General features: G+C 29.7%; 2 protein-coding genes across 2 annotated transcripts; one reads left to right on the top strand and one right to left on the bottom strand.

Annotated features, from left to right (window-relative positions):
* The first annotated feature begins 4062 nt into the window (after positions 1-4062).
* Positions 4063-7850, top strand: LOC107635281 (beta-glucuronosyltransferase GlcAT14A). The gene is made up of 4 exons (XM_016338708.3): positions 4063-4792; positions 5355-5430; positions 5523-5638; positions 7274-7850. Exons 1-4 carry the CDS (start codon positions 4192-4194, stop codon positions 7792-7794), a joined length of 1314 nt encoding a protein of 437 aa, XP_016194194.1. The 5' UTR covers positions 4063-4191; the 3' UTR covers positions 7795-7850.
* Positions 7851-10796: 2946 nt separating this feature from the next.
* Positions 10797-15133, bottom strand: LOC107638125 (GDSL esterase/lipase At5g33370-like). Its single transcript, XM_016341297.3, has 5 exons — positions 14887-15133; positions 14267-14394; positions 13615-13857; positions 12270-12522; positions 10797-11029 (listed from the first exon to the last, which is right to left on the bottom strand). Exons 1-5 carry the CDS (start codon positions 15131-15133, stop codon positions 10797-10799), a joined length of 1104 nt encoding a protein of 367 aa, XP_016196783.1.
* Between the last annotated feature and the right edge of the window lie 2450 nt (positions 15134-17583).

The following is a 17583-nucleotide window of genomic DNA, read 5'->3' as shown; positions in this document are numbered from 1 at the left end:
TATATATATATATATAATATATTTTCTTACTTTTGGAAATTTTTCTTATATTTCATAGTTTTCTACTTACATTTTAAATTCACTATATATGTACCGCCATTGTTAATAAGTTTTTGACGGAATTAAATTGATTCACTTTTAAAATATTTGAATATAATTTTAAAAAAGTGGTTAAGAACAATGTTAAATCTTATAAAAAAACATTTGAGTACACTTTACTCATAAATTAAGAAAGTGAAAAAAACAAGAAGGAAATAAAGCATGGTTGGTGGATTTATAAATAAAATTCTGAAATGTTCTTAGCTTAAAAAATATTTAAATAATCATTTTATTATTATTATTATTATTATTATTATTATTATTATTAAATTTTTCTAAATATATAACATGTTATTTTATAGGAAACGTTTTAGGTGAGGCAAGCATGAAAATGGTATTTCAGTGCTTCAGGTACGAATACTAGGGCTGGAAGTGAGTCGAGTTGAGCCGAGCTAGACCAAATTCAAGTTCGGCTCATGAAAATTGAGCTTGGCTCACGGCTCGACTCATTAACAATCGAGCTTATTTCTTAAGCTCAAACTCGGCTCACCAAAAGCTCACGAGTTGGCTCGAGCTCACGAGCTGACTCAAATAAGAGAAACATAAATACATAATCTATAATTTTATATCAATAAATTATAACTTATATATTTTTAAAAATATTTCAAAAGATCAATTTTATATATTGTTTATCTATCAATAAATTATAAATTTTTTATTTATGTCCTATATTAAAATTATATGTAAAAAATAAATATAAATATTAAATAATTAAGATTGTTATAATATATATATATAATCGAGCCAGCTCACGAGCTAATGAACTGAGCTTATCCAAGCTCAAGTTTGGCTCATTTAATTTATGAGCTCAATTTCAGTCTCAAACTTGGCTCACCAGTTCACGAGCTTAGCTTATCGAGCTGTTAACGAGTCGAACTCGAGCTGGCTCATGAGCTAGCTTGACTCACTTTCAGCCCTAAGTACGACTAAGTGCCAGGTATTAGTTTGTCATGTAGCTCGGGTTAGAATGATCATTATACCCCATTTGCAACGTGTAAAGACTGAAATGGATAGCTTCAAAATGAGAGAAAGAAGTGGACAGCAACTTACTGAAAGATGGACTAAAAAAAGAGCTCGACTCTGATGGTGAGATATATGTATTACTTAAAAAAAATTATGCTTAAAATAATATTTATGGTATGATTTAGATCGATTTATAAAATAAAAAACGATACAGTTTATTATTATTTAAATCAAATTAAATAAATTTACAAGTAAAATATAAATATAATATAAATTTAATTAAAAAAATTAATTATAAATTGATATTGTTGCAATTTATCAGACCTAGTTTAAGTCATTAATAACTACTCCTCTTATTTTATTTTTATATATTTTCTATTTTCCAATATTGTAAAATTACATGATCCTAAATAGTTAATCACTTTTAAAAACTTATAAATTTTTTATTTTTTTGACATTCTCAATATGATAAATGACCATGCAATAAACGAAATTTAAAATATATATAATTTAAATTTAAAAATTAATACTCAAGAGAATGCATAAAAAATTAAAAAATTTAGAAATATTAGATAAAAAATTAATACTCCTTTTAAAAGAATACATAAAAATTAAAAAAAGTAATATTTAAAAGAATACATAAAAAATTAAAAAATTTTGACCAAAGTATAAGGTTTGTATATATAAAAATTTAAAAATTTTGACCAAAATTTTTTATGTACTCGTATGAATACTAATTTTTAAATTTAAATTAAAAATGTTAGAAAAAATAAAAGGTTTATAGATTTGTGGGAGAGATTAATCGTTTATTTAATTTTGTTAAAAAAGTTAACTATTTAAATATAAAAAATATGTTATAACGGTATCGAATTGCTTACTTCTACTTTTGTGCAGGAGTATCATTAACCATAGTAAAAATATTTACGAATAGAACCCATTTTTTTTTGAAAGAACTAAAACTAAAACATTTACCCCTTCATATTTTTAGTTTTTCAAAATTCTTCCTTTCTTTTTAACCATTCTTTTGAAGAAGAAAGTCTCTGCTAGAGTTTTCTCCTACACTCAGCATCATCACAATTGGCTCTGCTAGAAATCTTTTCTTTGATGTCCTCATGTCAGCTACTACCCTTATTACGTCGCACTACACTTTCAGTTCGGTCTGTGTTTTTGTTCTTCGCTATCGCTAATCTACTAGGTTTTTCGAGTACCGTCGTCGATACTGTAGTGAAAATACTGTAGGAATAGAGTCCCTCCCCGCCGTTGAATTCAACGCGCCGCAGTTTCGCGTTGTCTTCTGACACCGTAAGCTCAAAAAAAGATTGAGAATTTATGTGATTTTTAGTGTTAGAGGTTCTACTTCAAACGAAATCTACCTCCTTTCGATGTTGAATTTCAGTATTCCTAATTGTTGTTCTTTTTAACTGTGACTGTGAATGAACTATATACTTTGCATTATTCACTATCACTCTGTAGATTCTGAATCTGAGACAATTTTTGACTTTGTACAGTATATCTTAGATTCTTAGTTGACTTGGGCCTGCTATATGTTAATCTTTTCCTAATTAATGTGTAATGCAATGGTTATGTGATATGGTTGTGTGCAAAGAACAAATTATTGTGCTTTTTTAAATGGGGAATACAATTGATGTGAATCTTTATCTCAATAATTAGAATTGTTTATCCATTTAGAGGCTCTAATATGTGGTGGTTTGAGTTGTGGATGTCTTACTCTTTTCATCCTGCATTTTCTGAATGCTACTTAAAAATGTTTTGCAGAATGTGAAATAGAGAAAAAAATGAGAAAAAAATACTACAGAATTAAGCATATATTCTGAATTGTTTGCTCATGCTTATATTTTTTTAAGGTGATTGCTGTGGTCAGAAAATTCTATTTTTGTTAATGATTTTCTTAGTCTACAGACTTAAGAGAGATTTGCTGTCATAGGCAAATGAATTTCTTGATTATACTAACATTTATATGATCGGTCCTCTTGAACCTTTTGATGGCTATTGCGAATGCGGCTTAGATTCAGAATTTGCACTTAATTAGAGTATGTTTGAAAATTTTAATGAGATGGAATTGAATTAAATTTTAGAAAGAATTGATTTGTAATTCAATTTTCACCCCACTTCTTAAATTTGGATTAAAAAGAATTAAATAAAAAAGAAATGATTAAAATATATATAATATTATTATATTATCCTCGTATTCGTATTGAGAGAAGGAAAAAAGAAAAAGAGAAATGAGAAAAAAAAAGCAAGAAGGAAATAAAGCATGCTTGGTTGATTTATAAATAAGATTCTGAAATGTTGTTAGCTTAAAAAATATTTAAATAATCATTTTATTATTTATATATATATATATAATCATATTAATAAATTTTTTTAAATATATAACATGTTTTTTATAGGTATATAAAATTTTTAATAGAATATTTTTAGCTAGATATTATTTAATTATTTCCTTAACATTAAATAATAAATTATCCGTCACAGCTAATGTACTTATACATATATAGATATGTAGGTAATTGAATGACTGTCTAAAGGTATTTGTCTTCATAATTAACATTTAGTACATTATTCTATGTAAAATAATTTACAGAAAATATTATTGGATTTAATTTTATCCAAAGGGAGAAATTTTATATAGTTATACAACCATACATTGTTATAATATTGTGAAATCTTATATATATAATTATGTGATAATATTAACAACTTAATATTCTCTCAGTTTCACATCACAGTATCAAAATTAATCACTTAATAATTACAGAAATAAAGGCTAAAAAAGCTTTAAAACTAGTCAATTATTATTCTAGATATGTTTATCAAAATGAATTTAATATTTATAATTTTTAAAAGTATGCCTTTCTATAAATATAAATATCCTTTCTTATTTTTAAGATTTGAATCCAAAACTTTTTAATTCAAGTATAAGAAGATCTTTCTTGTATTAATTAAATAACTAAACCCTTACACAAATAACGCAATCTTCCAAACTCAAAAGTCAAAACATTCCCATCACGTCCATTGCTCTTAAAACAAGCATCAAACTATTATTACCAATTATTATTATTATTACAGTGTCAGATTCTGAAAACGCAAAACAGAAGAACAGAGAAAATGAAGAAACCAAAGCACCACCTGGCACAGCCACCGTCACCACGGCAACAACGAAGACGCATCGTCGTTTTCAGACTCGGCATTGCCACGCTTCTCTTCCTTCTCACCCTCGTCCTCTTCGCCGCAACAACACTAACCTCTCCCATTCTCTCTTCCTACCTTCTTCCGACATCAATAACCGTCTCCATCACGCGCTCCCTCTTCGTCGAATCCAAGCTCCACGCTCTCCCCATTCCACCGCTCTCCGATTCCGTTCCTCCGCGTCTCGCATACCTCATCTCTGGCTCCAAAGGCGACGCACACGCGCTCACGCGCACTCTCCTCGCGCTCTACCACCCGCGCAACCGCTACATTCTCCACCTTGACCGCGAGGCTTCCGAAACGGAGCGCGGGGAGTTAAAGAGGTACGTGTTTGGACACGCGCTGTTCATGAGGTTTGGGAATGTGAGGTTGATTTCAAAGGCCAACCTCATCACGTACCGTGGGCCAACGATGGTGGCGAACACGCTCCACGCGGCGGCAATTGCGCTTAGAGAGTGGAGCGATTGGGATTGGTTCATCAACCTCAGCGCGTCGGATTATCCACTCGTTACTCAAGATGGTTCGTTACTTTCCCGCCACTTTTCTGATTCATTTATTCGTTCAATAATGTACTGGATGCAAATGCAAGTGTAGGAGTATATATCAAAGCACTTAGGAATGTTTTAGTGATTCCTTTAATGAGTTCAACATATTTGTCCTTATAAGTTTTGATGGTTTGGGAGTGCAGACTAAAATGTCATCTTTGCAAGTTTAAGGATTGATGTGTCATTTGAAAGTTTAGGGACTAACATCTAATAAACAAATACCATGGACTAAAATGGTCATTTAGAATAAGTTTGGGGGCCAATTTGGGATTTAGTATTCAGTAATTTGTATAATTTGTGGTGAAAGTGATAATAATTGGAAATTATAACATGGAATTGATCGAGTTGGGTTGTTTGTATTCACATTTTCTTTGACATTGAGCTGTTTCACTAGTCTGGCTCATGAATTCGATAGGTGGCAAAGAAGAAAAAAAGAGTACAAGGAATCATTTCTTGATATTGATGTTGGTATTCGAGTGGTTTCATACTTGTTTTAGTTGGTGACGGATGATTTGTTTGTGGGTTTTGGTTGGCTAGATATCCTTCACGTGTTCTCAACCTTGTCTCGCAATGTTAGTTTCGTCGATCATACTGGTGACCTGGGGTGGAAAGAGTAAGTGAACTATACCATGTCGTTTGCTGTTGTTCTTTTGTTTGTTTTCCTTATCAACTGGATTTTGTGGCGTGTGTTATTATGTTGTGTAGTCAGTATCGTGCAAGGCCACTAATGGTCGATCCAGGATTGTACCTGGCACAGAAAAAAGATCTTTTCTGGATTACTCAGAAGAGGAGTAGGCCAACACAATTCAAGCTTTTCACAGGTGCCAATCGATTCCTTCTTTTTGTACTGCTTTTGGGTTTCTTTCTTTTGAGTTCTTCATTCTAGCTTATCTTAGGATGTTTATGGTTAGCTAATCCTGTGCCACTTTGAGGATTTTGTTAACTCAATAAAAATGACAGCTCTTTGAAAGTTATTTTGACAAGGAATAGGTTTTAGCTTGGTCTGGAATCTGGACTCTCTTTGTGCCAACAATGCAATCTTTTTTAACATCACGATGAAATTCAGTTATGGAAAAGTCTAGGAGGCCAGCAATTTTATCAAATTCTGGCCAGCATGTAACCATCAAAGAAGAGTGAGCCATTGGATGAAATCTCACATTAATCTCACACCATTAAAAGCCTCATTGATGGCTATTTGATGGCTATAAATCCCAAATGTTGCTGGCCCCCTAGCATTCCTCTTCAGTTATTATGCTTAATTAAGAATCAATTCAAATATTTGTTTTGATAGCATTGTCATTCAGTTTGGGTTCTATAATGTTACCTGCATTCTGAATACCGCTAATCATATCAGCTTTTGAATTTCTTATGAGTAGAGTGGGACTTTTGTTTGTGAAGTTGTAATTTTTAAAACTGCTATGTCTTTTATAGATGCTATACCTCCTCAGCTGAATTGTTTCTGAAATAAATTTGCTTTTCAATGGAAATGAAAAATTAAGAAAGTAACCCAAAGCTATTATTTTATGAAGACTTTACACTTCTAATGACTAGTTTGGAAAGATTTGTAGTCACAGGGCATTGTATATTCTGATTTTTAGCATGAGCTTTTCCCAGTTTACTTTCTATCTTAAGGAATTTGAAAAACTGCTTCAAATACAGTATCTGACTATCTGGTAATACTGCTTGTGGAACCTTAATATCTTTTGAATGAAGGTTATCGTGACCTGTTAGCTACTTTGATTTGCACTGAAAGTTAAAACAAATTAATCAGTTAGTTGAATTATTTGATCTAAGTGAGAGTGATTAGAACATCAAATCATGCCTTGACATCTTACCTTATTGCAATTAAAGATTGCACCTTCCTGAAAGCTACTGGTTATTTCACCATGAAGGGGATTTAGAAAGATGGACCAATTCGTAAGCTGCTAGGGTCAAGCTCCATGATTAGAGTCTCAAATTTGAATTTATCTATCTAGTTTGGAGTGATATGATAGAAATTAGTCATCTTAAATTCTGTGATCATTTAAGTGTTTATTTTTTAGGCATCTTGATGAATGATGACCTAAAAAAAATTTTCCAGGCTTCCTCATTTGGACTGGATCAACTACTCTGGTCTTCTATTTTTGGATATACACAAGGCACAAAGCTGCTTTAGATTTTGCCGTCACTTAGTTTATTTTGCAACATGTTTTACTTGCCAGCATAATGCAGGAAAGAACTTAGCATGTGGATTGCATGCTGCTTGATTATATATACCTTTGATATTGTAATATATTTATTAGGTCTTCTACTCGGAAATAATTGCACTTTGTTTCAAAAACACATAGCATTTAGCCTTGATAAACTTTTTTTTTTCCAACTACACAACCCTCAAATTTGAAACAATGTTTTAGGCTTTGTGTCTGACCTTGACAGCATATTCATATTTTGATTACCTCCCTGTCTCTTTCTTTCAGGTTCCGCGTGGATGGTGCTGTCAAGATCGTTTGTCGATTACATGATATGGGGATGGGACACCCTACCTCGGACCCTCCTCATGTACTACACGAATTTCGTATCTTCCCCTGAAGGATACTTCCACACTCTCATATGCAATGCCAAAGAGTTCAGGAACTCAACTGTTAACAGTGACCTACATTTCATTTCTTGGGACAATCCTCCTAAGCAACACCCTCTCTACCTCATGCCAGCTGATTACGAAAAGATAGTTGGCAGCAATGCCCCTTTTGCCAGGAAGTTCCCCAGAAACGATTCGGTTTTGTTGGACAAAATCGATAAGGAACTATTGTCCAAAGTTGGTGCTGAAAGGGCTGTTCCTGGAGGGTGGTGCATAGGAAGCAGGGAGAATGGGACTGATCCCTGTTCTGTAGTTGGTAATACTACTACTCTTAGACCTGGCCCCGGTTCAGAAAGGCTTCAAACTTTAATTAATTCATTGTTATCACCAGAAAATTTTAAGCCAAAACAATGTGTATAACAAGAATCAACCAGTACTACAATTCTAATTGAGATTTTTTTATTTGTTGCCTGCCACTTGCTTTTGTCTCTATAACACACACGAACTAGTTGAAACTAAAACGAATAGACGTTTATTCTCAATGAACCCAAAAAGTGAAGGCGACAGTTATTTTGAAACGAAAAGAGTATTGATGTGTTAAAAACTCATTCTACTTGAGACTAATGTCGGCCTCTCAAGAGGTTCACTGGTTTAGGAATTCTTCTGTAACAGATGGATTCTTGGTTTAAGTTAATAAGAATGTACCAAAATGATTCTCAAGTGACACATTGGTTTAAGAATTCCTCGGTTATTGATGGATTCTTATTCAAAATAGGTGGGAATTTAAATGCATCCAATTGTCTCTATATGAAACTAATAATTAAAAACTGTTCTCTGACGATTTATATGAATTGATGATTTAATAAGTTAGTTATGTACATTTGTTTTCAGTCAATATATAACAAAGACCTATAAGTAGGAAAAGTCGCTTATTATTATACTTGGTCACTTCATCTAGGAATTAGGATACACGCTAGGAATTTTTTATTTTATCTTGCAACCTTTTTTTTTGGCATGATGCTGATGCAAAAAAGAACTTGTTATCATATTGATTGGATAATGCTGCTTATTGATCGATTAATATACTTTTTAGTAGTTACATGAACATTTTTTCTTATGAGATTTGGTTATTAAAAATCATTGTGACTCTCTCTATTTATATATTCATGTGAAATTGACTTTTCCTTAGGAGAGGTTTGTAATCTGTTTGCATAAGAATATTGAGCGAATGAGTGTAATAAAACAGAGTCTGTAAAATTTTAGAAATAGAGAGAGGAAAATGAGTTTAATACTTTAATTATTGCATGCACTTTATTTCAAAGAATACGTAATATAACGTTTAACCTTAACGCAATCCTCAAATTTTATACGGAATGCATGCTATCTCATGCAAAACCTTTAATAAGGTGAAAAATAAATATATTTAAATAGTTGACAAATATACTTAGCTCTCAGCTTCTAACCATGTACGCTTTTGATGAATAATGATCTGTAAGACACAATTTTGATACTTGTGGCACCTCCAAAAATTAAAATACATATATTGTTATGAAGTGGTTGTAAGATACCTTGTCGCAGAAGAATGACATTAGTTATACGACGAAAACTCAAGTACAGTTAATTTCATGTGAAATTAATATAGTTGAGCGTTATTAAATAATTTAACAAGTTTGACTAAATTATCATATAACGATTCTTAACTATCAACTTTATATAAAATTAACTGCATTTGAATTTCTACCTAGTTATATATGTCATATATACTATCCAATGTCATCTCTCCTGCGACAAGGATTCTTTAACCACTTTGAGCTCTTTCGCTCATATTTTTTCTGCCTTTCATGCACTTATATCATTGAAATATATATAGGCAATACCACAATACGCATGGTTCCAATAACCCTTCTCAATGCTAGCTACATTATTAATTAATTATCTACCAAAGTTGACATTTATTTTGTGGGGCTGTGTGGTCCTAAGAAATAAGTAGACGTACTAAATCAAGTTCTCAGCATTGTAAATAGGGGTGGAACTTGATAAAATATTAGATCAAAGTTAAAAATATTTTTACAATAAAATAAAATTAAAATAAAAATTTTAAAAAAATTAAACTAAAATTTATATATAAAAAATATTAAAATTTAGGGAGATCATTGTCCTCCTTTCTCTCTGAGGCTCCGTCCCTAATTGTAAAATGCATGTATAATAATTTAATGAAATCACCTTTAAACATTAGTACCAATTATGATGCTAGTACAATGCAATGACCGTTGTTACTAGTAAGTCAATGAAAGGTGAAACTGAAAGACACAAAATATCCCTCTAAAATATGACAAAAAATACTAGGTCGTCGTCCATGTAATTTCAGTCAATAATGTAAGACCTACAAACTGAAAGTCGCTTAGTCACTCATTATTTTCAAATATTATTATTATTATTATTATTATTATTATTATTATTATTATTATTATTATTATTATTATTTCACGTTCTCATGCAACAATAGATACAATTATTTTAACGATCATACTATACATGTACACAAATTAAAAAAAATCAATTATTAATTTGCTATTATACATAATGTACGTGTATAGAAATACATATTTTGTGTTTATAAGAAAATTAAATATTTTATTATAATAGATTTGATATTATATTATTATTGATTTGATTATTTTAATCGTTGATTACGTTGTTAAAAAAATATAAAATAATATGTAAAATATAAATATACACAAATTATAGTAGTTTATTTTTAGTGTTTATAGAATATTTTTTTAATTTTAAATAAAGCCCATATCCTCTCTCACTTTCTATATATATAGAATTATTCTAGTATAATTATGTTACAATGATTATAGTATTTTAAAAAGTGTTGTTAAAATTAAAATAATATTTTTTATTGTTAAATAACATTTTTTAAAAAGAAAATATAACTTTAATTTTAATAATATTTATATAATCACTGTAACCACTTCAACATAGTCATCCTATATATATATATATATATATATATATATATATATATATATGTCACATGCATTCCTGATTCCTACTAAAGCCGCAGATAATGAAAGTGGTCAAAATAGACAGGGAACGGAATGTGTTGGGTCAATAGTAGTTATCGGTTCTATCCATCGTTGTGGACATTGAAACATTCAAAATCATTAGAAGTAGTAGACATTTCTCTTCCAACCCCAACCACATATACATCAAATTAACAAGTGACATAACAAGAGAACGAGTCAAATAAAACCGCCACAATAATGATAATAAGACAAGGGGGGCGTCATGGATGTAACATTATTGCCATTTGCCACCTTTCATTGTATAATAACAACTTGTAATATTACAAACAAATAAATAAAAATAACTGAATGTAAATAAATAAATAATATATATCTTCAATTGGTTGCTCATCACGTGGTAGAATCTAATTCCAAAATGGTGCTGAGGTTCATTGGGTTCATGTATATTGTAGAACCTGACATGATTCTTTCGACAATAATTCTATTAGCCCTTTCAGTTGGATGAAATGGATCCCAAAATACAAACGTACTTCGGTCAGGGCACAAGTTGGAGCTTGGTGAACACACACCAAGTCCATTGTAAGGTCCTTGCCCACAACAAGCTACTTTTGATGTTGTGAATCCTGATCAATTCATTGGAATAGCTTCTCATCAAACTTTAATTTCAATGAATAAATGATAAGAGAAGATACAATCAAAGGTTGAAAAGTCTGAGGAGCGAATATTAATTCAGGCAATTAATTTTAAAAAACAGCTAACAATTAAAAAGAAATGGACAATAAAAATAAATATCCCAAATTTAAAACAACGAAACATTCAAAACTTTAGTAGAAAAGATATTTAAAAGTCAAACAAATTAAAATCAATTTACAATATAAAATTTAGGAATTATAATTTAAATAAAAATATAGAATAATTTAAAATTTATATTAGTTATGATTCGGAATTTAAAATTTAATATTTAAATTTTAGGGTGATTGAAAGTGGCGGAGATGGTCGACAACAACAGAAAATAAAGGTGAAACAGTAATCGTGAATAAAATTATGGTGTGAGAGAAAAAATCAAATGAGTAAAAGAATTGGATTATTGTAAAAAATTATTGAATTAAATAATATATTTTGATTCAAAATCCTAAATTAATAATAAATTCTATGAATTATACCATTTTTTTAAATTTAAATCAACTTAATAATGCTTTTTATGTTTGAAATTCCCATTTTTTTACACTAATGAAAGAAAAATAAGTCCTTGTAAAAGTAAGAAAAAAGTTAACATTATGAAATATTTAAAACTTTCATATTATTTAGTAATTGTATTAAAAATAATGTAATAATTAATCATACAAGAAAGTATATAATAAGAACAAGTCAAGTTAATTTCTAGAATAGTTTAGATAATGGAGACCACTTTAATAAAGATACTAAAAATGTTTTTTTTAAGATGTTTATATGTGTCATGTTATTATTGGACATCTTTATTAAATCGGTTAATAATTTATTTTTTAATAAATCAGAACAAAATTGATTTATTATACCAACAATAATAAACCTAATTGTCTGCGTTATAATTATTAGACCTGATTTGATGCGATCGAATTACACAATCTAAATCGAATATCGTTAATTTTTTTGATAAAAAGACAAATATATCTCTAACTTTTTTTTTTTGCACCCTAAAAATTTAAAAATACAATGAGATCCCTAAAAAAAAGTGGATTTATTATTATAGTTATAAAAAAATCAATTTTATTTTAATTTGTTAAGAAATTTAAAAATAACCGGTTCATTAATACGTCCAATAATAATACGACAAGTAAACGTCTCTACAAAAGACTTTTATGGAACATCTCCTTAGATAATTACCAAATGAAGTTGGATTACTGATGAAGTCATTGTGCATTAGTGCAGTGTTAGCAGCGATGAAAACGTGTTTGCGAAGTCTGTTATTGAGGTTTGTAAGCATGCGTTGAAGTTGAGGGTTGTAGAGTGAAGCAGCTCTTTGGAGCTCACGTGAGCATTCACCATCTCTGCTTCTCATTGCCATTTCAGCCGGAGCACAACCCAGTGGACCCGTCCCTGTCACAATTACTCTCCTTCCTCCCATATCATATACTTTCTGCAATAATATAATTCATCAAATTTGTTCATTTTTTCATCAACAAATTTTCATTGCTCTAGACAGGTAAGGGGAACTAATAATAATAATAATAGGAAAAGGAATTTTAAAATTCTCTAGACGAATTAAATTTGTTGCTCTAAATATAAGACTATAGTACTCGTACAATTAAGTTGTATTTTTTTTTTCTTTAATCATAGTAGGCCTACATGAAAATTAGTTACTAGTATAAATATAAAATACACATTAAAAATATATATTTATATATAAATATATAATATATAACTATTTTTAGTGGCTGATTTTTTATTTGTAATATTTTTTATTTTTAGAATTTTATTAAGAAGAAAAAGAAAACCCTAACAACAATAAAATTTTGTATCTATTTTTATATATAATATTTTTTCTATTTCACAAAATTTTAAAAACAAAAAATACTTAAAAAATATATTAAAAAAATACAAATTAAACACCTTTAAATTTTTTGGCCTAATATGAATATAAAATATAAATTAGAGAATGAATCAAGTTTTCTTTTTAAACAAGAGAGTGCAACGATGAAAGATATAAATACGAACAGGAGTTTAATTTTAATGTATTGATAATACAAAACATTTTATATATTCGTACAATCACAATCATTTTCTTAGATGATCATTCACATGATTAATGTAAAAAATAATTATTTTTACTAATATAGCATTGTTGATTAAATACACGTATAAAATAATTTTACCCTAACAATACGTCAAAATTAAATTCATAAATACATACACAAAGAAAATGACAAAAGCCCATTGCATTTTATCCCAAAAAAATGGTTTATTTCAAACTTTTTCCATAAAGAATTATAGCATTTAATCCTTTGTTTGGCTTTTGAGAGATATCAAACTTAATTTTGATATAGAATAAATAACTTACAACTTCACATAAACAGAAGTAATGTGAACCAATAATCAAGCAATTCATATATACAATTCAATAATATTTCAGTAGTTTTGTACTTTCAATATATCTAATATATGTTAAGTAGTAAATGAAAACCATAACATTATTAGCAACAACACCTTGATGCGAGAATCGAATAATTACCTTCAAAATTTTTCGGTACTCAAAGATGAGAAGCTTGACATACTGTGGTAATCTATATTGACGAGACCTTGCTGAAGGAGAAACTAGATAGTAGTTGTTGACAAAATCATTGCCACCCACAGTTATGAGTATCAATGCACGTTTCACCAATCTTTTTGTCTTTGAAATTCCGATTAGTGCACTTAATCGCCTTTGATACTCTTCGAAATACTCTAGCTGTCTGTACATTCTTGTTATGTTCAACTGCAAATGTTAAATTAAGCTTATTGAAAAACTATTTTTTTTTACCATAATTTTTATGATAAAAAGAATTATATTTTAATTCTTGTTAAATATAAAATAATAAGGTAAACTGTATATTTTTTTCGTAGCTCAAGAAAAATAATTTTTTAATAATTTAAGTTGAATTAGTTTTTCAACCAAATCTACTAAAAAATTATATATTAAAGAAATAAAATTCTTAGTTTATTTTTTTATGGTATAGCATTATTACTCAATTAGATTACTTCAATGCCAAGTCAACAATTCAACATATATTGTTGGTTGTGTGTCAATGTCACATTCAATAGAATATCTGCACTTTAATTTTAATCGTAAGCAATGAGTAATCATTAATTAATTAATTAATTAATTAATTAATTAATTAACTTACAAACTGAACTCCAGTATCATTAAGGATTCCAACTCCAGCTGAAGCAAAATTGGCACCAACTAGGAGCTTCTCTCCTTTAAATTCCGGACTCAAATATGGCAATGTAGATTCGGCACCAAGTCTCATACCTGAACCAAGCTTGTTATAGATACATCACGAGTACTAAGATGATGAAAATAATAATAATGATAATAATTAACATGAATTTAATTTTTACGTCTTGTTAGTATAAAATAGTTTTACACAAATAATTAATTATATATATAATATTACATCAATAATTAAAAACTGTTAGATAATAATTTTTTTTAGTTGCCTATGATATCCTCAACTCGAAGGATAAAAAACGTCGTGAATTTGAGTTCCATTTAAGACTGATCAATGAGTTGCTGCAATTCGAACTTTTGACATTTATTTAAGTAGACGAATGAACTGACCGCTCGACCAATCCAAATTACTTCGTTAGATAATAATTTAATTAATCAAATATATCAAATCACTTCTTCAAAATAAGATAACCATGTGTAAGTCTAAATAAATAAATTTAATTAAATAAACATGTAAAATTCTTTACATTATCAAAAATGAAACTCTAATTAACATGTATATTATTACTTAACTGATGAAATCAGGAATGTTGTAGCCATTAGAGAAACGACCAGTTGGTGTGCGAGTTGGAAAATCAATACCATAAGGAGGTGAATCAGCACGAGCAGTTGTAAACAAATAGTTGTTGTTTCCATTATCAACAAGTGAATCTCCAAACACAAAGAATGCCCTTGGCCTAGCTTCAACACTAATAATAACATTTATAAGTACCAAAAATACCATACCAAAATCAACCAATAATAACATTTTTGTTGACATTGCAATGAAAGGATATGTAGTTTTGTCTTGGATGATTCAAGTATTCCTATATCAATATATATACCCTAATTTCTCCCATATTTAGACACATACGTTTTTTTGTTAGCATTGGACCCCACTTTTTGGTGCACTTCAATTTTATTTAACGTTTCTAAAGTTCTACTTCTAAAAATTGTGGCAATTTAACTAGCATAAATGAGATAATTGATTGGTATTAACATGGATACGTAGTTATTAGGAGTATGTGACAACAATGTGTGTATGTATTAATATATGCATACTACTTTGACTTCGTACCGACCAATAATTTGGATGAATTAAAGATTAAAAAGCTAAAAATGATGAGTTTTTATATTTGGGCCTTGTTTTGAATTTTGATGCTAAAAGAACTTTAAATACAGGAGCTAAGACTGCGGTGCAATTTGTTTTCATAATCAATTGTGAATTGTCCATTATACCTCCCTCTTTTCCCACTTCTGAGGCGATTAAAATTCTTCTATTAATGGCATAAAGTTTAAACTCTTAGAGTAGTGAACTATGTTTTGAAAAAGAGAAAGTATAGAAAATTAATTTTTAGTTAGTTATATTAATTCATTATTTTTAATTTTAAAAATTTTTTATTTTTAAAAAATTTAAAATTTATAATTTAAAGTTTAGAGTTAAAAATTTATTAGTTAGAATTTAATATTTAATTAAATAAAATATTTTTTTTTAAAAAATAGATAATGCTAGCCGAAAAAAATTGGCTTCTTAACATTATTCTTTGAAAAATCACTAATTAATAATTTTTTTTTCACCGAAGATATGGAGACTCAAACCCGCAACCTCTTAATTGAGTATGGGAAGATTATGTCATTTGAGCTATTACTTCTTGGCTCACTAATTAATAAATTTACAAAGGAATAAATGAAAGTTAAAATTGTTCATTCTCTTTTAGAAAATATTAAAAATTAAGCAGGTTTAATTTATTCTAAAGTTAATTTAAAATATCATAATTATTTTTTTTAGATTACGTGAGACTTTATAGAAAAAATTCTTTAATTGAAGACTCTTAACCTTCTCATGCAAATTCAAATTAAGGTATATTAAAATTGCAATAGTAAAACTTAAATATCGATACTTTTATAGAAATAAAAGAAAAAATAATGCATGAAATTGATATATACAAATCGATCTGAAAGGTACCATGCCTGAGTGAAAAAGAAAAAAGAAAGAAGAGTAGAGAGAGAATTTTGTGATTAAATCTGATATGAATATTATTGCTCAAGATTAATTACAATGTTGCAGTGCTCTGCTATATATATAAACACAGAATAGAAATGGAAATAGAAGGTTGTAACTAACTGAAGAGCCAGCCTGGCACTCTTAGCAGACTTCTCTAACTGTCTAACAGACTTCTAGTTGTTTTAACTGAATTCCAACTCCTTTGAGTAGCTAGATTCAATCACTATTCTATCATGCTCCATGCTTTCAAGTTCCTTTGATTCTTCCACCTGGTTTGAGTGTTTGTTGCTGCAACTTAAGTTCTTTGCATACCTCCCACTTTCTAACTATTTTGTCTTCTGTCTTCCTCCTTCACTACTCGGCCCATTCTCTTCTACATTCAGCAATGATCGAAATTGCAGAAAGGCAGCACTAGGTAGTGCTTTTGTGAGCACATTTGCTATTTGCATTGAACCAGGAATATGACTAACAGCTACTACTTTCTTTGTTACATAATCTCGGACAAAGTGGAGGTCAGTCTCAAAATACTTTGATTTTGAGTGCAGGATGGAATTTGCAGCTAGCAGGACTGCACTGAGATTGTCACAATACATCAGGGGAGGAGCTCGGGGATCTACTTTTAGTTCAACCATCAAGTTTTTGAGCCATATTAATTCAGCTACCAAGTCTGCTAAAACTCTATATTCAACCTCAGTATTGGATCTTGCCACAACTGTCTGCTTCTTTGCACTCCAAGAGATGAGATTTTTGACTAAGAAAACATAAAAATTCCCTGTAGATTTTCAATCATCTGGATCACCACCCCAGTCTGAGTCATTGTATGCAGTGATTTGCATGGACTTGCTCCTATGCAGATGCAACCCATAGTTACAAGTCCCACTAATATACCTCAAGATTCTTTTCACCAGCTTTCAATGTTCAAGCAGAGGGTCATGGAGGAACTGTGAAACTTTGTTACAGCATAGGCTAGTTCAGGTCTTGTAATAGTCAGATATTGAAGACTTCCAACTACTAACCGGTACAGTTTGAAATCTTGAAAGTTTTCTCCTCCAAATTTAGAGATCCTGACGATGAGGGAAAGGGGTTTTGGCAAGGCTTGCATCCATCCATTCCAGCCTTAAGAAGTAGGTCCTTTGCATACTTTTCTTGAGTAAGTAGCAGCCCACCATTGCTCGTTTTAGAGACTTGTATTCCTAAAAAATAATGCAGGTCACACAAATCTTTGA

Source organism: Arachis ipaensis, chromosome B4, assembly GCF_059453495.1.
Source record: "Arachis ipaensis isolate K30076 ecotype BB chromosome B4, ASM5945349v1, whole genome shotgun sequence".
NCBI classification, from domain to species: domain Eukaryota; kingdom Viridiplantae; phylum Streptophyta; class Magnoliopsida; order Fabales; family Fabaceae; genus Arachis; species Arachis ipaensis.
Note: the sequence above shows the minus strand (reverse complement) of the source record. Positions and strands in the feature narration are given on the sequence as shown.

Excerpts from the sequence above, each read along its gene's own strand:
- LOC107635281 (XM_016338708.3), top strand. The coding sequence starts at position 4,192 with ATGAAGAAACCAAAGCACCACCTGGCACAGCCACCGTCACCACGGCAA. Across the intron at positions 5,431-5,522 it reads GGTGACCTGGGGTGGAAAGA|TCAGTATCGTGCAAGGCCAC; the intron begins GTAAGTGAACTA and ends TATGTTGTGTAG. Across the intron at positions 5,639-7,273 it reads ACAATTCAAGCTTTTCACAG|GTTCCGCGTGGATGGTGCTG; the intron begins GTGCCAATCGAT and ends TCTTTCTTTCAG.
- LOC107638125 (XM_016341297.3), bottom strand. The coding sequence starts at position 15,133 with ATGTCAACAAAAATGTTATTATTGGTTGATTTTGGTATGGTATTTTTG. Across the intron at positions 13,858-14,266 it reads ATGATACTGGAGTTCAGTTT|TTGAACATAACAAGAATGTA; the intron begins GTAAGTTAATTA and ends TAACATTTGCAG. Across the intron at positions 11,030-12,269 it reads CAGTAATCCAACTTCATTTG|GATTCACAACATCAAAAGTA; the intron begins GTAATTATCTAA and ends TGAATTGATCAG.